General features: G+C 41.9%; 1 protein-coding gene across 1 annotated transcript in view; it reads left to right on the forward strand.

Moving 5' to 3' along the window:
• Positions 1-21,893, forward strand: part of EGFR (epidermal growth factor receptor) — a 212,292-nt gene that overhangs the window by 124,863 nt on the left and 65,536 nt on the right. Inside the window, 1 exon segment of the mRNA XM_043588477.1 lies at positions 20,797-20,948. Within this exon segment, the coding sequence (XP_043444412.1) occupies positions 20,797-20,948 (152 nt within the window).

A 21,893-nucleotide genomic window follows, 5' to 3' on the forward strand; every position in this document is an offset into this window, starting at 1 on the left:
TAAGAGTTTACAAGTAGCATACCTTGGGTGCAAAGATCACTTTAAAATAATCCACATGCTGGGTTATTTTCCAATGAAGACTAGGCTAATCTATGATCAGCAAAAAGTCATTAGACTAGGTCACAAATTCCTTTTTCATCTACTGGCTTGCTGTAGGAGATATTGGTGCCTCCATTTTACCAGTTTCATCTTAAATTTCTTGTCTAGAAAAAAATGGCATGACCTAGTAAGACTAGATAAATTAATGAAATAACAGGGGCATTGTGGGGAAACCAAGTAATCAAAGAGTCATTCTTTGGCACATAAATATCTGTTCAACCAAGTAAGAATTTAATGTTCAAAATTTATTGATAGTAATTAGCATCATCATTTCTTTTATAAACCTATATAAAGAAACTTAACTAAAAGTATTTTACATTTCTGCTTCAGACTTTATGCCCCAGAACGGATGTATTCTTACAAGCTTTTAGGTCCCCCATTCCACTTTAGTATAGAGTCTGGGGACATGCATTTCTTCACATTTGAAGTGTACCTACTTGTAATGTAGAAGTGTACCTAGATGTAATGAAGAAGAAATGTCTTCAGAGTTTACTTGTAGGCAAACAATTGCAGGCAACATCCTGGGGAGTCTTATCTTGTATTTATCACATGCTTCATTTTATGAAGAGAGGAGCTGCGATGTCTGATTGATCTAAATGTCAGTGCAAATCCAAGAAAAGGAAGGCCTGCAGGAGAAGACACAGACAGGGATCAAAATGTGGGGGGAATGTAATAAAATATTAGAGCAGGTGACTTGTCCCAGCTCAAACACAGAATCAAAGCTGTGTATGTGTTTGTGTGGAGGGCAGTGTGTGTGTGTGTATGTGTGTGTGTGTGTGTGTAGTTCCAAAGTCTAATTAGGGACCGTACATGAAGGAACAAGGATACGAGCAAGAAAACTATAGCTTAAGTTATAGGAAAAAACTTTGCTCTAGATTGGTCATGTTTTTCAGATGCCCGGGCTTGTTGGTATTTTCCCCTTGTGCTATTGGCACAAAATGTTCTTGTGACATCCCATGGTACTCCAGTCAACTCTAAAAGCTTTGTTTTAGCATGTTTTATGGATATCAATATGTTTCCAATCTCTGCCAGGTTTTTTAAGGCACATTAGGCATGAAATTGACTAAATCATTCAAACCAGAGGCCACAGACTACATCTATGGACCTAGCAAAGCTCCAGAGACTTACTGGACTGTGTTGTGAAGTTTTCAGATTTCCAAAATCTCCAATTTAAGCCCAAGGTTATCATAGTGTGTATAATCTTCTTCGTTTGTAAAGTATGGTTGGAAAATGATAGGGGACCCTGTGTGAATCCTATGGATCTTGGGATCCTGATGAAATGTGTGTTGTCATATGTGGGTTTGGACAGGGTATAACTAAAGCAGAGGGTAAAGCCATCACGGGCAGTGCCCTTTGCTGACTCGAGCCCAACAGAACAGTAAAGAGCCATCACCACCTGGTTGTCCCTTAAGGGCTCTGCTGTTCTCCACAGCCCTAGCAGGGACACACTGCCCAAAGATGTCTGCCCTTCTTGCCCTGGCCAGACTGAACTAAAGTCTTCCCCTGTGATCTAGGCCTTTGAACTATGATCTAGTCCCCTGCTGCTTGAATATTCCAGATTTTTACCTGGAAAGATCCATGGCCTCTGACAGTCTCTTGTAGTTCTAGAACTAAGCCATCCCCAGTTCTGTTGATTCAGACTCCTTAATATTTGTCAGGGTTGTCTGTGACCCTTTCACCATTCTGTTGCACCGCGTGGAAATCTCGGTGCAGAGGCATCTCCTGGAAAGCTTGTGAAGATGCGGATTCTGATCCTGAGAGTCTGTGGGGAGGACTCCCCATCTCTAACAGGCTTCCAGGCAAGGGTGATGTCGCTGGCCCACACACTGCACCCGGAGTCATGAGGTTCTAGATTTCAGCTGCAGTCACCTAACTGGTCTGTCCACACTCCCTCTGGAGGCCACACTCCCTTCTCCACATGGTGGCAAGGACTTTCTTTCTTTTTTTAAGTTAGAAGAGGGAGATTATTTAATTTTACCAAGATGCAGCATGGCACGGAGAAAAATAATTCTTAGTCATAAACCAAGTATGCACCATTGAAAAGCCACATGCTTTAAAAAATAATGGCTTCTTCAAAAATAAAGAAACACTGACAAAAGGGGGGGCACCTGGGTGGCTCAGTTGGTTAAGTGTCTGACTTCAGCTCAGGTCATGATCTCGTGGTTTGTGAGTTCGAGCCCCACACTGGGCTTGTGTTGACAGCTCGGAGCCTGGAGCCTCCTTCGAACTCTGTGTCTCCCTCTCTCTCTGCACCTCCCCCCATCTCAAAAATGAATAAACATTAAAAAAAAAAACAATAATGGCTTCTGGGGGCTCCTGAGTGGCTCAGTCAGTTAAGCATCGACTCTCGATTTTGGCTCAGGTCATGATCTTATGGGTTTGTGAGATCGAGCCCTGCCTCGGGCTCTGTGCTTGGGATTCTCTCTCCCTCTCTCTGCCCCTCCCCCACTTGCTCTCTCTCAAAATAAATAAGCTTAAAAAATAAAATGAAAAATAAAAAATGATGGCTTCTATCTTTATAAGAAAAAAAGTCACAGTGTTTAAAAAGTATAAGCTATTATGCGTTACTCTATCCATCCCACTTAGAGGATGAGTCACCTGTCACCAAGGCATTGCCAAAACCCAAGCTCATTTCATTACCAGTAGCACCGTGGGCCTCCAGCATTAGGGTGCTGGCTCTTCCTGCAAAGCTAACACATACTTAGGGATGACTGTTTTTTGTAAGACCTCGCAGTTTGTGAGTTTGAGCCCCACATCGGGCTCTCTGCTATCAACTCAAAACCTGGAACCTGCTTCAGATTCTGTGTCTCCCTCTCTCTCTCTGCCCCTCCTCTGTTCGTGCTCTGTCTCTGTCTTTCTCAAAAATAAAATAAACATTAAAAATTTTTTTTTAGCTTTTTGTTTTGAGGGAAGTATAGATTCACATGTTGCTGTAGGAAATAAAACAGAAAAGTCCCATGTATCTTTTACCCAGTTTTCCCCAGCAGGAACATGTGATATCACAAGCAGGATATGAATGGCAACACAGATTTCTTTCACCACAAGGACCCCTCCTCTTATAGACATGGCCACTTCTGGGCACCATCTAGATCCTTCTTTAAAAAGCAGCAGCAGGTATTTTAAAAACACAAATCTGAGCAAGTTCCTCCTTGTTTAAAACCTGTCAGTGGCTTCTTATTGCCCTTAAAATGGAATCAAAATCCTTCTTAACAAGCTCCTCAGCTGGCCATCCTCTGCCTCCCAATTTCCGGTACTTTCCCAGTTTCCTCTGTACTAGATTTCTGCTCAGTCACAGAACCTTTCACTATGGCCACTCCTTCCGCAAGGAAGCCCCGAGACTTCCCCACACACTTTGCCAAGCTCCTCTTGTCCTTAAGAGCTCAGCTGAATGGTCATTCCTCAAGGAATCCTGCCACAACCTGCCAGACCAGGTCGAGTTTCTACATTCTAGAAGCATCCGCACAGCCATGATCACAACTGCAGTTTGGTCCCGGATTGTTCAACAGTTTGGTGCAAGTCTGTCTTCCCCACGGGGTTGTTAAGTTTCATGAGGCAGGAACAGTGTCATTGCTATCTGTGCATGTCCCTGGACCTCGAGTGTTGTGTGGCACCCAGCAACACCACAGAGATGATGACGACAATGACGATGGTTCACAGGAGCCCAACACTCTTTTATAGATGTTAACAACTACACCTCCCATGAGGGAGGCACTTCTTATCCTCATTTCACAGATGAACAAAGTGAGGCTCAGCAAGAAGTAATTTGCCCAAGGTGACACCACTAGCTTGTTCACAGGCAGGCATCCAGAGCTGGAGCCCACATGCTTCAGCAGGACAGCCTTCGGCCCCGATGGCTGACCTTTGTGCACTTGGCCACCGTGCTGGATAAATGGTGAAGGGAAATATTTTCTGAGCTGGATCTGATTAACCACTTGCATGGAAGTCACAAGTGGATGAAGATTACAAGGAGCATTTTATTCTGGTGGACCTGATTCTCAGTGGTTTCCTTATTAGTTTTATTTTTTTAATAGCTTACGTGTTAGACATGAATTACAAAGTCTAGATGATTTGCAAGTATAAACTATAAGGCATTTTGTAAATGTGATTTTATTTGTGAGTGGATGAGTGTATACGGAGTATAGCATTCATTATATGACAAGTATTGTGGGATTTAGGAATTGTTTTATGAAATAACACCAACATCCAGCAAAACACAAACACCCCTATTTAACCTCAAATCAACACTCAGTAATAAATGAATAGACTTCAGAGGAAAAAAGCAAGTGTATTTCTAATGGTAAAAACCATTCCCAGTGAAAATTAATTAAGTTAATAAGAGCTCCTCTCTCACTTGGCACATTAGTACTTACTCCTAATTGTTATTTGATATTTTCGGTTTTGTATTTCTTTTGCAAATTGAGGCAAGCATTTGATGAATGACCGGGTTCTGCTACCCAACTTTTGGACTGTTTCCAAGCATGAAATTACAATTCCAGATAATCCTGTCACAAAGATCTGGATTTCATTAGGAGGGAGGGGAGCTGGGAGATGGCCCAGTCTGGCCTCCCCCAAACCAAACATCCCTGGCTTTCTCTAGTTCTACAAACGATTTAAATTTTTTAGTAATCCTAAAAATTGATGTGCTTTTTCCATGAGAGGAAGTGTGGCCACATTTTCCAGAAGGGGCGGCCATATTCCCTCATGCTCTCATCCCCAGCCCCTCACCCTGGCCACCACCCACATAACATCTGTAGTTCTTCAACTAAAAGCACAAATTATTGTAAAAGTTAATTGAGCTTACAAAGAAATGCTTGTGTAGAAAACTTTCTCGGCTTCAGGGAAAACAATCTGATTTGAGTGGCCATTCAGCAGAGTAGAAATTAGTTCACTGGAAGGCACTCCTACAGCCCCCTTCTGCGGCCACCATTCCCCGCCCCGCCCGCTCCCCCCTTTCTCAAGATTTGACAACTTGCCAGAATAAACAGCTTAAGGATGAGTTCGGTTAAGGCGTAAAGCACATCCTTACAGTTTTTTACTTCTCTGGTTACTGGCCTCAATAACCAGAGAGTCAGCTGGAAAAGCAAAAACAAACAAACAAACAAAAAAAAAAAAACACAAACAAAAAAGTGGTTTAGATTACAGATTACTGAGTTATTGAAATATGTCCAGTATACGGGGCCTAGGCCTCCAGCCATTTCAAAGGCCGTCGGATGCCACCCTCACGCAGCACTGGCCTTGCAGGGACATGCAGAGCCCCGGGTTGCCAAGAATGACTTTATCTTCATCAACATGTTCTGTCAGATTGAATGGGACAGCCAGAGAAGCCAGGGCTGGCACGAGAACAAATAGAAAGGTTTCCGATCTCCTGGAGTGAATTGTTGAGCCAGGATTTGGTCCTTAGATCACAGGGGTAAGGAGCTTTCTTTCTTAGTGCTTTTCTCGGCCCGGTGACTTGGCCGCAGGTTCCTTTCATCACAGAGCATCCTGGTGGACTTCTTATCGCTTCACCTAATAGCACCTGCATTTTGAGAGACACTTTTGGCCCAAAGCAGCATATGTGCCTCCTGGAGATTAGTCTTTAATTGTCCCTGCAGGGAAAAAATCAAATAGTTTCTTACTAAGAGGTAAGGAAGTCCACTCTAGTATTCTTTGGCCTGGACTTTTTTTTAATCGTGGTGGAACAGTTCACCTTAGTCATTGTATTTAAATGTGAAGGCTGTTTAAGAAAGCTTAGGGAAGAAGAGAATCACAAAATGTTTTCTGTTAGCAAGATAAAAACGTAAGAGAAAAGTGGACGGTAGAAATTTCTTCAAAGGAAGATATGAAATACGTTTTGTAAGTCACCTGGATGAGTTGTTTTTTATGTATTCTGTTGGATAATAATAATGGAGCAAGGATGGCAATGATATGTTTTCTTATTATTCTAACAGACTCATGTTTGGGGAAGACATTGATTGCGCTGGTTAATCTCAGATGTATTCAGTCAGAAGATGGGCTTTCAACGTCAGAATTCTATATCTGCAGTCACTAGCCAGTCTAATTATCTTAGGCTACTGGGATGTGATAGAAACGAACATGTAAGAGAGACCCAAGCAAGGAAAAATACTTCCTCGTCCAAGTTGGAGAGGAATTTACCGTCAGCCCTACTATTAATAGATGCAGCAGAGAGATTCCATTTTCATTGCTCAACTGCCTTATTAGTTATTAAACTTAAAAGAAGTGAATCAAGTCTGAGAACTCACATGTGACGTTAATGCAGAAATTTGAGTAATTCAGCAGTATTTATTCGTCTTTCATTCCTTGCTGAATTTCTCAGTATAATGAACTAAATGGGAGCCAAGGGAGACAGAATGTTTGCTGTTGTTCTCAGATGACACATTATTCTTTAAGAGAGACAAAATGTGCTGTGAAACAACAGAATGCTCTCACCGCCCAAGTATGAGCAAGTGCAAGTCCATAAGAGTCAGCCACAGGACTGAGGACCTGGGAAGAGGAGCTAGCTGGATGGGGTAGTCTTTCGGGAGGATGTCGCTGTGAAGGGAGGCCACACAGGGTGAGAGCAGTGAGAAGCAATCATTCATTGTCTTCCCATATCTGCAGGGCTGTAAGGTAGAGGAGAAATAAATTGCAACTGTGTTAAGCCAGAAATTATCAGGGGCCCAGCTTCAGATCACTGTAGGGAATGATTATGTGATAGAGTTAGAAATACAAGTATATTGCTTCACAAACTCGTAGCAGGATTGAAATTCAGGACAGACTAGCAGGACTTGATAAACATTTGCCATGAACATGGAAGACCAGGATTCTCAGGTGGGGAGGTGTAGAGTTGGACATTCACTTCTAAAAGTAAACGATGCCTAGCATAGAACTGCAACACCGCCTACACAAACACACGTCAGTGACGATTCCCAGCGCCTGCGCTTCCCTATCAGTTTTTAGTACCTTGTTATCTTCAATTCCTCTATTTAGCTGATGAAATAGGGAGATCTTAACCCTAAGAAAATTCTTTTTTTATATGAAATTTATTGTCAAATTTGTTTCCATACAACACCCAGTGCTCATCAAAACAGGTTCCCTCCTCAGTGCCCATCACCCACCCTCCCCTCCCTCCCACCCCCCCATCAACCCTCAGTTTGTTCTCAGTTTTTAAGAGTCTCTTATGTTTTGGCTCCCTCCCTCTCTAACCTTTTTTTTTTCCTTCCCCTCCCCCATGGTCTTCTGTTAAGTTTCTCAGGATCCACATAGGAGTGGAAACATACAGTATCTGTCTTTCTCTGTGTGACTTATTTCACTTAGCATAACACTCTCCAGTTCCATCCATGTTGCTGCAAAAAGCCATATTTCATTCTTTCTCATTGCAACGTAGTATTCCATTGTGTATATAAACCACAATTTCTTTATTCATTCATCAGTTGATGGACATTTAGGCTCTTTCCATAATTTGGCTATTGTTGAGAGTGCTGCTATAAACATTGGGGTACAAGTGCCCCTATGCATCAGCACTCCTGTATCCCTTGGGTAAAACCCTAAGAAAATTCTTTAGGAGTTTGGCCTTGGAGGAGAATGATTCTTTTTAACCACATGTACCTTCTAGAAAGTACACGGAAAAGGGAAATCTAATCGTATACTTTCTGACCTCCTCGTAGGCTTTCCTCTAATACAGACGTTGGTGAAGCACAGCCCATGGTTCAAATCCAGCTACTGGCTGTTTTTGTAAACAAAGCTTATTGGCACAGAGTGCCACACGCCTGCTCATTTGCTTAAATGAATTCCAGCTACTGGCTGTTTCTGCCTGCCAACAGCAGAGCTGAGAGGTTGAGACGGACACTTTATGATCTGCAAACCTGAAAATATTTACTCTCTGGCTATTCTCAGAAAATGTTTGCCAGCCCCTGCTCTGGAATACCATAAAGGGTGTTTCAGGTTCTCTCTCTAGACTTAGACCTGCTATTTCCTCCTTTTTTCAGGCAGGTGTTGCATCTAATAGCAAATGGTTGCATAGGAGAATGGCTAATGTTAATTGACAGCTCTCTTCATGGAGGGGTGAATATGTTCTAGAAACAATAGTATATGAGCGAAAATGAAAATTCTCCTATGGCAGAAACTTGGCTTGGGCTTCTCCTGACTTAACTTAGTGTCAGTGATTTTCAGGTCTGTTTTCATCTTTGTCCATGAACCCGGGAAGTGGGCTTCGGCACACGGAGCTAGCTAGGGAAAGAGGCTTTGGACCTCCCCCACTGGGACCAGGTCTGTCCTCCTAAATCTGCTGTCTGCACTGCTATTTCCTCTTCTCATTTGAAAGTGAAACTTAAAAGGAATATTTAGATTAAGTAGGAGTAAATGAAAAAATGCCCATTTTAAAGCAAGCATTAAATAAAAACATGTGCATGCACACAGCACAAAAATCCAACTACTCTTACGAAACCACCACAAAGGGTCAGACGAGGCTTTTTCTAAGTGAAAAATAACAGTAGGGAATGTTCTGAGCAGCAAGTTGGGAGTTCTCTTAAGGGAATTCTAAAAGGCATGTAATAGGTGTGGCTTCCTCAGCTTTCAGTGCCCAGCACGGACTCCCTGGGCAGGTATGGGTCCAGACACCTTCCTTTCACGCCATGGGCTTGTCTCTGGACCCAGGCAGACTGGGTAGCTCAGTGGCGAGAGCTCACATCTGCTGGCCAGGCCACACACAGCTTGCGAGCAGAAGGCAGAAGGGTCCACCACTCAGAGCGCTCGGAGGAAGGAAGCGATTCATTCTACTCGGGTCCAGTCTAGATGTAATTCAGATTCAAGCCATAGTCCTATTTGTTAAGGGTCTGCCACATGTCAGGTGCTTTGCCCAGGGGTTCTGCAGTCTCATTGAATCCTCCTGAGTCACAAGTCCCTGTTTCATAGATGAAGAAAAAGAGACCAAACGTGATCAAGAAGTTGCCTCTGTAATGGTGGAACCAGAGTTCTAATCCAGACCTTGTGACTCCAGGGTCACTGATCATTGACAGATGCCAGTGAAAGTTTCCTTATTGTTCTGTAGCCGGAATGGCTAGGGGATGGTTTTCCACGTTTTCCTTTTTTAAATTTCTTTCTTTCTTTCTTTTTTTACTTAACTTTGCTTTATTTATTTTTTTACATTTATTTATTTATTTATTTATTTATTTATTTATTTATTTGACTTTTCAAATCCTTTATGGCATAAAAGTGAAATATTGGTTCATACAGTTCTGCTGAGGTCCTGGTATGTTTCAGTAACTTGAAAAAAAAGGCAAGCGGGAGACTCTCCTCATTAGTGAAATCAAGCCACTAATCTTTGTAAGCAGATTATTTTTCTTCCGCTCCCTGCTTCTCATTTGTTCCCAGCAGCAAAAGGGAGGAGATGATGACACAGAGAACAATTCCACCCCAAAGTAGCACAGTGCTAGCTCAGACGGAGAAGCAGCTTGGAAACGTCAGTTGTGTCTGCTTTGTACCCCCCACCCCAACGAGCCCCCTGTACTCTGACCCCATCTCCCAAATCCATCTGTCTCCCAAGAACCCCCTATAAAATGGCTCTGCTTCCTTTTGCCTCCAACATCTATGCTTCCTTTCCCCCTGCTCCTTTGGGCACTGATTGTTCTATGTCGATGCTCAGGGCAGATTCCAGATCCACCCTTGCTCCTGGAGGTTCCCGGGTAGAAGTGCCCTTTGATCTCCATGCACTTCATTTCCAGGCTTGCCTGTGGTTCTGCGAGAGCCACCTTTGGGATCGCAGGCTAGCTAAGGAGCTAGTCACACCTTCCCATGGCAGGTGCTGCCTAGGGGAGGGGACGGAGGAGAGCTGGGACTGTTTTAAGGAGGAAACGTGGGCGTAATGGCCTTTTCCTGGTGTCTTAGTGATTGCTCCCTTGTTTCAATTTTTATTGTCATTTGCTTTGTTTTTTGTTTTTTTGTGTTTTTTTGTAGGGGTGGTGGTGGCTATTTCTGTGTTGTGTTTTTTTTCTAATGCTTATTGGTAAACCAACTTAAATGTATGTGTATTTATTTTTTTTAAACTTTTCAAATTATGTTTTTAAGTTTTTATTTATTTTGAGAGAGAGGGAGAGCACGAGCAGAGAGGTGGCAAAGAGAGAGAGGGAGAGAGAGAATCCCAAGCAGGCCTCCGCATTGTCAGTGTGGGGCTCGAATTCACAAACTGTGAGATCACGACCTGAGCTGAAATCAAGGGTCAGGCGCTAACCGACTGAGCCACCTAGGCACTCCAAATGTGTGTGTATTTAGAGACAGACTTAAAAACAATTGTGCATTGCAGACTGATTTTTTAAAAACATGGATAATAATAGAGGAAAAAGTTTAAAAGAACATTTAAGCCATCTTGGGGTAGGGGTAGACATGAATTGCCTCATAGAATTGCAGAGAAACTCTTGCCAAAAAGATCTGTGTCCCCTGTTTTTGGATTGGAAACCTTTTATTTCCTTGCAAATTACGAATCTTTTTCAGAATTTTGTTCAGTAAGAATGGATGGAGACATGACGCTTACAGATGACTATAAACAAACTTAGGAAGGGTCACTTGTACCCCCAAATTAGAATACGGGCAATGACCCCGAGGAGGAGAATGCAGAAAAACAGATAGGAATGGAAGAAACCCGATTTTCTAGGTGTGGTATATTGTGGGACTGTGTATGGTAGTCACCAGGCTCATCACCTGGCACCTGTGAGCAACTTTTTCTTTTACTCCGAACGTAAGTAAAAGAGTATCATGTTTCCATTTGCTTGGTAGTAAAAGATACTGGAATCCCTTCCCCAGATGACTCCAGATTGGCGATTTCTCTGCTTTTTGACTTGTGTTCCTTTAGTATGTCTCTACCTCGAGTATCTTTGGGATATCCTGTGATAATTTCATGTGTCATCTCCCCAAAGAGCGAATATATTCCCTCAGGGCGGTGAGTACTTCTGAGCCATTCTTGGCCACTGTGCTTATACTATTTTATGAAACATGCTTTAGTTCACTAAGTGAGTGAACAAAAGAACACCCAGGCCCTCGTGGCCCAGGTGAAGATCACAGAGCACTGGGGACTGAACCCTTACTGAGAGGCTGTAGCAACACCTAAGGGTGAGGACTCTACCTTGCCATGATGCTTCTCAGCCATGCATGGCATTCAGATGAATTCTGGAGGGACAACTCAACCAGCCACTAAATAGCCCAATGTGGAGAATATTACTCACCCTTTGTCATTAGGGGGTGAGTCACGCGGACCTGGGCAGAATATAAAACAGAAGGTATGTGAGTCGGGTGAGGACTGTGCCCAGAGGAGTGAAATCTTGTCAGCCCGGCTTCACTTCACCTCCCTGTCACCTTGCTGAGAAGGACATAGATTGTGAGGCTGTATCTACGGAGAGAAAAGCTGCACCCTGAGATGTGACACTAGACTCTACTATGAGAAGCTGTTGAAGGTGTAGTAAGTCGCCAACCAAGCACACCGAGGGCTCTGGCATGCTCTCACCCAGCCTTCGCCTTTCAGACTGTGCTCTGCTTACCAGTTCTCTACTGAACAGAGTCCAGCTAAGTCAGAATTGAAAGGCGGCGCTAAAATGAGGGCAGTCTTGACTTTCTCACAGGTTTGAAACTCGGTTTTCAAGCAGTGTCCTTGACACCAACCCCGTCTTGGAATTTTCTACTTTCCACTTTCTTCCACCAGCCCTTCTCTGGGCTTACCGTCGGTGGCAATCATTTGTGTAACCTTTACCGTCCATCCCACCCCCTACTGCCCCATCCCTTCAAGTCCCCTCATCGTCTGTGTGGCAGACAACGAGTTAGATGGGCAAGCCCATCCTTTCATTGGGTTCTTCTATGGCAATGGCTTTGCCACAGCCCTTCCTCATCCAGGGAACAGGCAGGTTTTAGGGCAGCCTTCATGAGAATGAGCTTTGAAAACTGAAGGACTGTGCAGATGTCACACGCTAATGTTATTCTTGACTCTGCACTGCCCTGCACTGGTAGGTCTGAGAAGGCAACAGAACTCTGAAGAAATAGGTCAGAAGTATGAAATTGCAGTGGAGGCAAAGGATATAAGCAAGCGGCGGCTTGGCCACCAGACTTTTGGAAGGGAAGTGGTATTAGTCACTTCAGAAGTATTCTTATATGTGAAGAGAGAGCCCCTGAATATGAGTCAGCAATAATCCCCAGCTAGGAGATTAGAAAAACAGAGCTCGGGCCAGAGAGGAGGAACTTACTCATGATATCTCTAGAAAGGAAAAACCAGACACACTAAATTCACTATTGTTTATATTTTCACATGGAGAGGTTTTAAACCAAATCCAGTGCTCTCTTTTCTTCAGGGTGCCCTGCTCAGCATCCAGCATTCAGTGAAGGTATATGTTAGCCACCTACAACCCTAGTTCTATATAACCTGATGTAGAGGCTGATAGAGAATCTGATACACGTAATTCCTCCATCCGTGGATTTGTGTTCAGTACGCGTCACCATGTTTAAAATACAGAGACACTGGCCACCAAGACAGAGTGCTGCCAGACACATAGTAGGTGTTCAAAAGAGATTTATTGGATTGAATGAGTAAAAGATGGATGAGTATTGCCTTATGAAATCATTTTTAATCCAAATCAGTTTCTCATAGTCCAACAATGTAGGTCAAATTCATCTCTGACTAGCCATTCAACTACTTATTAAAAAATGGAATGGATTGCCAAGCCCTGTGGTTTAAGATACTTAGTTTCCATTGTTAGGGCCAATCTTTGGATAGTATCCTGTAACAATGAGAAGTGATGACTTTTATTTCAGGATTTTACCTTAGGATTTTATTTTATTTTTTAAGTAGGCTTCACGCCCAGTGAGGAGCCCAATGCAGGCCTTGAACTCATGACGCTGAGAACAAGAACTGAGCTCAGATCAAGAGTCAGATGCTTAACCGACTGAGCAACCCAGGTGCCCCTATTCCAGAATTTTAAAGCATCCCAGATTTCAACACAACTCCTCAATTCTGCTGAGTCTATTTTTAAAAAAAATTTTTTAAGCCCCCAGGGGAAAAATAGTTTGTTGGTATCATTGAAAACATAGGCAGAAATAGATTGCAAAGGTTTGGTTGCTGTGGATACTGCTAAGATGAAGCTTCAGTGTCAGACATAATTTATATTTTGAGAGAGTTGTGATTTATGAAGTACTTCTGTGTCCATGATCTCATTACTGCTCACCCTACCCGGTCAACTATGCTGAGTTGGTCCCATTTTTAACCAGTCAGGACACTGAGACCCAGAGACTTAACTGGCGGGAGACCATCCCATAAGGATACTATCGCCATCGTCACTCTGATAGATGTTTGATGTCACTGGAAGCATATTCCATGGTCTGTCATAGAACTGGACTTCCTGAGGTTCGGACCCATTAGTTAATTCCCAGGAGACTGAACACACTATACAAAGGTATCCCAACTCCACATATTGTTTAAAGATCATACACTTGGCTTGGGATTATGTTAATGGCTAGGAGGAGGGTCATGGGAATGGAAATCAACCAGTTTTGGTGTTCTCTTCCCTAACTCAAAAATAAAAGAGATGTTATTTTAAAATCTTCTGCTTGATAACTTAATTGGAGTGACTGTAGTTTGCCCTTGTATTGGATATGCCAGAGCTTGGTAGATCATCCAATACTCAGGAGGACTTTTTGACTATTACATATGCATTTCCAAATTGCAATGTAGATTCAAATTCAGCTTGATGACTATCTTTGGATGCCTGCAAGCTGAGAACTGCTGGTTAGTTAAAAATCAAATATGACAAACGAACTACTGATAAAATATAAAGTTTTGGAAAATAAGGAAAAATCTTCATAATAAATTAGAGACTTTTCCCCTTCTACAAAACCTACAAAACCTTTGGTTAAACCCCCAGTGAAAATTTATTTATTTATTTATTTATTTATTTATTTAAACATTTATTTATTGTTGAGAGACAGGCGAACGGGGGAAGGGCACATAGAGGGAGACACAGAATCGAAAACAGTCTCCAGGCTCCAAGCTGTCAACACAGAGCCTGATTCGGGGCTCAAACTCACGAACCATGAGATCATGACCTGAGCTGAAGTCAGATGCTCAACCACCTGAGCCACCCGGGTGCCCCACCTCCAATGAAAATTTAAATGCTACTTTGTATTTACTTTTATTGTTTTCCCAAGTATTTTATTATGGCTCAACCATAGATTTTCTGTGTTCCCATTACAAGCTGTTGTGTGAGTTAAATCAGTTTCATAGAGTAGTGTGGTACTGTAAACATAATTTATAATATTTTTCCATGGGAGAAATTTACCCTATGCTCCCCAAAACCAATGTAAAAAATAAATTTATAGATCAGGGAAAAAATGAAATTTGAGAAGCCCATCACTGTTTGTAACAGAACTATCTCTGTGTAATGCATGGTGTTTTCCAAGGGCTCCAGTATGCAGCTATTCAGAACAATGAGGTGAATAATCTACAGCTTACTCTCTCTTCTAGCATTTTCTCTGTCTAGCACTTCACCGTTCATCAATTATTTCTAATTTTTAAAGCACTTTTATAAAGCTGTTTAACACGGATAATGCAAAACTTTGTGGATCTTCGTAGCTGTACTCGATCATTGCTCCTCTAAAAATGTATTTTATTAAAATGTCTTTCTTTTGGCTTTTTTTCAACATGGATTTTTGCAAATGTTCCCCTTGGTATTTTTTTATTATAAAGGAATGTATGGTCACTACAGAAAACTTGAAAAAATATAAGGAAGAAATAAAACACTCAGAATCCCACTGTTCATAAAAGAGCATCATTAACAACTTGGTGTATTTTCTGGGCATTTTTAGCATAGTTGAGATGTACATATGTACACGTTTTAAAATTACCACCACAATACAGTTTCAGTAAGGCAAAAGAAATGAGCAGTTCTGATATGATAAAACCTCTGGCAAGTTCTCTGATGATCTTTTTCTTCTGTATTTTTAAAAATTTTTTTTTAACATTTACTTATTTTTGAGAGACAGAGTCAGAGCTTGAGTGGGGGAGGGACAGAGAGAGAGGGAGACACAGAATCCGAAGCAGGCTCCAGGCTCCAAGCTGTCAGCACAGAGCCTGACACGGGGCTCGAACCCACGAACCACGAGATCATGACCCGAACCGAAGCTGGGCGCTTAACCGACCAAGCCACCTAGACGCCCCTTTTTCTTCTGTATTTTAAAATCCAGTGTATAAATGTCATCTTATTTGGGATTTCCTTAAACCTCTTCAGCATGAAAGTGGAAAAAAGTCCTTTGGCTTTTAAGGCTTAATCAAATATGTTACTTAGACTAGAAAGATTTTGTGGTGACCAACTAGAAGGTTGTGAGGACAAACCCTCTCGTAAGACATCCTGCCTCCACCTCCTCTATCAGACATTTGGAAACAATAAAGGCAAAGAGACCCATGTCGAGTCATGTAAGACTTTCACGGTCACATCTCTGTCATCTATGATCACACAGCCACCCGTTGCTTTCCCACCGAAAATAAACATGCAGGCACACACGTGCACGTCTCACAGTAGTCAGGGCAACGAGATACCCATATATCTATACAAAGTCCACCTCTCTTCACCATCTAGATAAATGAATAAATATATATATTTGCAGAAACAATAATTTTAAGTGGTGATAAATTTACTAAGAAGTAAAGAAAGCAGGGTGACGTGATAGAATGTAATGGTAGATACTTAAGCTGATCTGGTTCTAGGATAGGCTTTTCTGAAAGGATGGCCATTGAGTTGGAATCCCAATGATAAAAGGGAGGCCAAGATGCACACATCTGGAGGGCAATGGAAGAACATTCCGGGCAGATGGGACAGCCCTGAAGTGGGCCAGAACTGGGCCAGCTGGAGAGAACTAGGGGAGTGAGCAGTGAGAGGCTGAGAGAAGGCACGCTGACGAGAAAGGAGCTTGTACTGTGTTCCAATTACACTGGGAAGCTTTTGGTTCGAGCCAAGGAATAGTGTGATGTGATTTCTGCTTCAAAATAAGGTGTTCTGTGGAAAATGGGGCACGGATGAAAGCAGAGATAATTTAGGAGGCCAAGGGGAGAGATTTACAAGAGCCCAACTGCTTTGGCAAACATTAATATGTAGTTGAGAAAACAACAAATTAAGACAATTATAAATTTTCTTAGGCAATTTCAGAAGTCTCTAAGTGGGTTTGGGAAAATCTGGAGAAACTTGTTTTAATGTTGTGTCTTAATCAGCAGGACATAGTTGCCCAGGCTTGTGGGGAAAGAGAGGTGTCCACCCCCATAATGACACGGGAAAGCCACAGGCCCTAACCCATAAAGTCAGGGGGATCCAAGACTTCAAGCAGGCATATTGTTTTTATTTTCAGTTAAGATAAACTGGGGGGTTCTTAAGAAAAAGAACGACCAGACTGTGGATCAGCCTTAGATGCCCAAGGATAATACACAGATAACTTCCCATAAAACACTTGTCTCGGGGCGCCTGGCTGGCTCTGTCGGTTAAGTGTTCATTCAGCTCAGGTCATGATCTCACATTTCATGAGTTCGAGCCCCGTGTTGGGCTCTGTGCCGACAGCTCAAAGCCTGGAGCCTGCTTCGGATTCCGTGTCTCCCTCTCTCTCTGCCCCTCCCCCGCTCACTCATGCTCTCTCTCTCTCTCTCTGTCTCAAAAATAAACATTAAAAAAATGTTTTTTAAATAGTAGACTATGAAATAAGCCTTACACAAAAGGGCAAGACTATGTAATTCCATTAATATGAAATTTTACAATAGGCAGGACTGTTCTTAGTGAAAACAAATCACCGTGTGGTTTATGGTATACGGGGGCCAGGATTGCCTGGGAAGAGGCATGAGGGGGCCCCGTAGGGATGATGTTCTATGTGGTGGTAGGAGTGCAGGTCACGTGGGTGTGTGCATTTGTTGAAACTCTCAAATGCTATACTTACGGTTGATTACCTCACAGTTTGTGGATGTTGCACAGTTGTGGATGATGTCAACAACAACAACAACAACAATAGCTGTAAATTAATCTTGAGCTGTGATCAGTGGTATGCCAGGGTGAAATGTACTGACATTTATACCTTACTTTAAAATGCATCAAAAAAAAAAAAAAGTAAGATGGATAGATATGTGACAAAATGAATACAAGGCTAATCTAAGGATATTCACACTATATCTTTCTTTCAGCTTGTCTGCCCATTTATGAATCTTCATAATAACACTGGAGGATGAAAAGCCAAGTGCTTTGTAGGGCCTGTGTCCCAGGGACTGCTGCTCTTGATTCAGTAGAACTTGTCTTCAGATTTGTAAGAGGTAGAGCAAATCAATAGCATTTTGTATGGAGCTGGATACACTTTTAATTATCTTGGCTTCAAATGTATAGCCCTAAAGTGATACCAAACAGACACAGAGAGACAGAGTGCGAGCAGGGGAGGGGCAGAGAGCAAGGGAGACACAGAATCCGAAGCAGGTTCCAGGCTCTGAGCTGTCAGCACAGAACCTGATGTGGGGCTTGAACGCACAAACCACGAGATCATGACCTGAGCTGAAGTCGGATGCTTAACTGACAGAGCCACCCAGGCGCCCCTCAATGTGTATTTTAATGAAATCATTAAACGTGTTCCTTTTCTTTCCCTTCCTTTTCGGATACATATTCTACAGACAGAGTAATCTAATGCCCAATATTTGAGTCAGGTTATCTGCAGATACAAATATTCCCAGTTCAGGCAATACCTTCGGGCAAGTTTATGTCCACAGAGGTCCACTAACATCTGTGCAGTTGCATCTTGTATCACACAGTTCTCAGTAGTTAACTTTAACAAAAGAAAGCTGAAAGCTTTTGTGTTCATTCAGCCTTTGAAACAGTTCTGAAGGTCAGTATTAGTTTCACCACATTTGCTACTTGAGGAAAGCCTGCCGCAGAGAGCTTAGAGAAGTCATCCAGGGTCACATCATGAGGAAGTGGCTAAACAAAAACTTTCTCCTGGATGAATTTAAAAGCTCTTGCTCTTGGCAGTTTTGTCTTAAATCTGCCTGCTTTGTGATTTAAAACATAACAATTTTACTAATTGAGTGGTCTCATTTAAATCTTTCCATTGCTTTATAGTCATAATGTGAGACATTTGGTATAAATAGAGAGCAAAGATTAGGCTTTGTTGAATCAGGAAACCTAGGTCAAATCATTCTGATTGTCACTCTGGATTTCACTTGGACACTGTCATCCCCTTTGGGGCACATGGCAGGAGAAAGCCCCTGAAGAAACACCTTTGTAATGATTTCTCTTGATCCTTTAGTAATTAATCCTGGAATAGAATTCAAGACGGACTTGTCTTACGCTGAATCACGCAGCGTATCAGCTGCCTTCTTCTCAAGAATACACGTGACAGGCAATTGAACATTTAGGGCTTTTTGCGGGTTTTTTTTTTTTTTGCCATCATTTAAAAAAAAAACATTTTGCATGAAGCTTTTTTGAAGCATATTTATTTCTTTACACAAGTTGTCTAGTTGCTTCCCAAAATGTTTTATGAATAAAGGTTCATATCAATATTGTGCAATGCTGCTATTGCTTCCAAATATAGCAGCATCTGGTTTTCTGAATATAGAAGTAGTTCATGCTAATTGTAAACAATGACGGATGATGGTAGAGATTCATCAAACAAATATTTTAGGAGCTCATTTGGCACTTTTTTGAATGACTGAATGAAAGCACAAATACAACATTTTTGAAATTATTTTTGCTATGATGTAACAGGCTAAACTTAAAGGGCATGTTTTCTTTTTTTACTGACAAAAGTTACTTTGTCATTGATTTAGTAATGAAAAGTCCCGGGGCGCCCCCTGAGAGAAATTTACAAGCTGAAATCCTTTATCATTTAAAATGAGAGCAATCGTTACTGTTTTTCATTTCTCTGCGAACTGAAGAAACTCTTCTGAAACGCACTCCAACCCTGAGTTCTAGGATGCTGTTCACCTGGCTGGGATGAAGGCGTGACCAATACTGAGCTACTTCAAGGATAGCCAATCAGTTAGGATGAAATTTAGGGACCGTAGTCTCCCAGCAGGGAAAGCAGCTTTTGTTTACCCGTGTGTCGACTGAAAGGTCATGGGTTATTGTCACAACCCCATACCTACATTGGTGGTGGCATCTTTAAGGACCTTGGAATTGGGAAAGCAGTCTGGCCCCATCTATGTGATTAGTCTGGCCCCAACTGTGTACAACTGTCCCAAAGTGAGGTTGCAATCAGAGCGGCCCATACTCCTGAGTGAAAGCAGCCCCGAGATGTTGGGTCCATCCAGTGTTATAGTTGGAAGAAATATGGAATCATTCTGCCCCTGGAGCCAGTAGATAGGGCTTTAGTCTTGTCGACTGTCGAAGTTCCCATGCGAGCGTTCTCTCTACCGCCAGATTTGAATGAGACCACAGAAGAGCAGAGGAGGGAAATCCCCACAGAGTTGCAGAGGATGTGGCGATTGCTTCATTTTTAATGTTGGTGTAAATGCTTTGGGTTGAGAATGTGGTGTCTCAACATGTGCTCACGGCCGTGGCACCAAAATGTGAGGGCAGACGGTCAGATGGTGCCCTTCGGAGCAGTTCCCATGGGAGGGAACAAAGACATCTATAAAATGGAAATGTAAATTTAGAGTTTCCGAGGAAAGTACCTGCATATTGACTTTGGCCTTGGTTTTGCGTTCAGCCACCTGGTTACGGATTGCAGCCATGCCTTCGCACATGTAGAAGAACCTGGCTAGTTCTGAATCTAACCTCCAAAGCCAGAGGCCATATTTCTTCACTCTTATGATAATTTTGGTTCAAAGTATAGTCGCTTAACAAGCTCCCTGCTTCAAAAGCCCCAAACCTCTTTGTTTTGTTATACTTGCTCAAACATGCCTTTCAAAGAGCTATGACTATTATAATCTCCTTTGCTTTTAAATATAGACTGTCAAGTGTATTTCCATAGTCTAACTTTGTCCCCCATTTTACTTCTTGTATTAAGTTAAAACATGAGGGAGGTGAGCATGCCAAGACTGTGTACAATTGTGTCTCCACCGTGGATTCTCATAGAGTGTGGACAAATAGAAGGACGTATTGGTTTCTCAGTACCTGAGTGTGTTTTTGCCATTTCATTATTTTCTAGATGTATAAGTAGGCCTTTGATTTATTCTTTGATGCATTAGTTTAGAAGAATATTTTTAATCTCTGGCCAGTTGGATTTTAATTTACACTCTTGTCACTGATTTTAAGTTGTACAACACCGCGGTCAGAAAATATCGGCTAGCGTATGTTATGTTTGTAAATATCCTTTGGGCTCACAGTAGTGTGATAGTCTGTCTTTTTCGTAATGTAAAACATTCATTATATAGTTACTAATTCAACATTGTAATTATCTTATTATCTAGTGATACATATGTTTTTGTCTACCGAAGCTCTAAAAGACTATTGTGTCTTAAAGATTTTCATAGAATTTTCCCGTTTCCCCTTGAATTTTTAACATTTTATAAAGATTCCATGCATTATAGGGATGAGCTGTCTCTTGTTATGAACTGTATACCTTAGATAAACATTTTTGGCCATACTTGTCTTGAGTGACCTTTTACCAGAATTAATATTGTAAGTCACTGAGACTCTCAAAGTTTGTTGAAATTTGTGAACATTTTATGTTATTTCTGCTACTCTACTTGGCATTTCATGTGATATCTTTTTCTCTTTTGTTCTTTTGCAGTTTGCCAAGGCACAAGTAACCGGCTCACCCAGTTGGGCACTTTTGAGGACCACTTTCTCAGCCTGCAGAGGATGTTTAATAACTGTGAGGTGGTCCTTGGGAATTTGGAAATCACCTACATGCAAAGGAATTATGACCTTTCCTTCTTAAAAGTTAGTTTGATGAATTTGACTGTCTTACCCACATGTGATGGAAGGAAATAGAAGTAGACAAAGACCTTGACAGAATTTAACTGGAAGTCTATATGCTTTTGCCATGGCAATTATGGGCCAATTACAGGTTTTATCAGAAAGCCACTTCACCAGCTGGTGTGAAGTTAGAGCTACGAAATAATGTCAAAGAGAAGGAGGCTAGCCTGACGCTCCTCTATCATCATAGACACTGATATTAAACGTTTAACCAGTGCTTTAGCTGGGGTATCCTGATATATTGGCTCTTAAAAAAAAAAAAAAGTCCTGTTTTGTACCATTTGCCTATTTCCTTTGTGTAAATACTTCCACTCTGGTTGGTTTCAGTGACACCAATTCACAAATCTCCCAGCTATTTCACAGTAGCCTCTTGTGAGCCAATAGGAGCCAGCTGGGAAGGCTTCAGATGTTGGTGATAGTTGAACTTTCGATTTGATTGGCCTCCTTCTGGGCTTCTCTTTCTTTTCTTTCTTCCTTTCTTTCTTCTTTTCTTTCTCTTCCTTCCTTCCTTCCTTCCTTCCTTCCTTCCTTCCTTCCTTCCTTCCTTTCTTCCTTTCTCGCTCTCTTTCTTTCTTTCTTTCTTTCTTCCTTCCTTCCTTCCTTCCTTTCTTTCTTCCTTCCTTCCTTCCTCCCTCCCTCCCTCCCTCCCTCCCTCCCTCTCTCTCTCTCTTTCTTTCTTTCTTTCTTTCTTCCTTCCTTCCTTCCTTCCTTCCTTCCTTCCTTCCTTCCTTCCTTCCTTCCTTTCTTCCTTCCTTTTTCTTTTTTTCTAATAAGAAAGCATGCAAGAAAGACACAAAATGAATTAATAAAACTTTTTCATTCTCTTCTGAGTACATTGAACACCAAGTAAAATGAGTCACAGCATTCCTGAATAATGTACATTGCCCTTTGGCTCAAGAGGTGAAAGTA

The sequence above is a fragment of the Prionailurus bengalensis genome, chromosome A2, assembly GCF_016509475.1.
Source record: "Prionailurus bengalensis isolate Pbe53 chromosome A2, Fcat_Pben_1.1_paternal_pri, whole genome shotgun sequence".
NCBI lineage: Eukaryota > Metazoa > Chordata > Mammalia > Carnivora > Felidae > Prionailurus > Prionailurus bengalensis.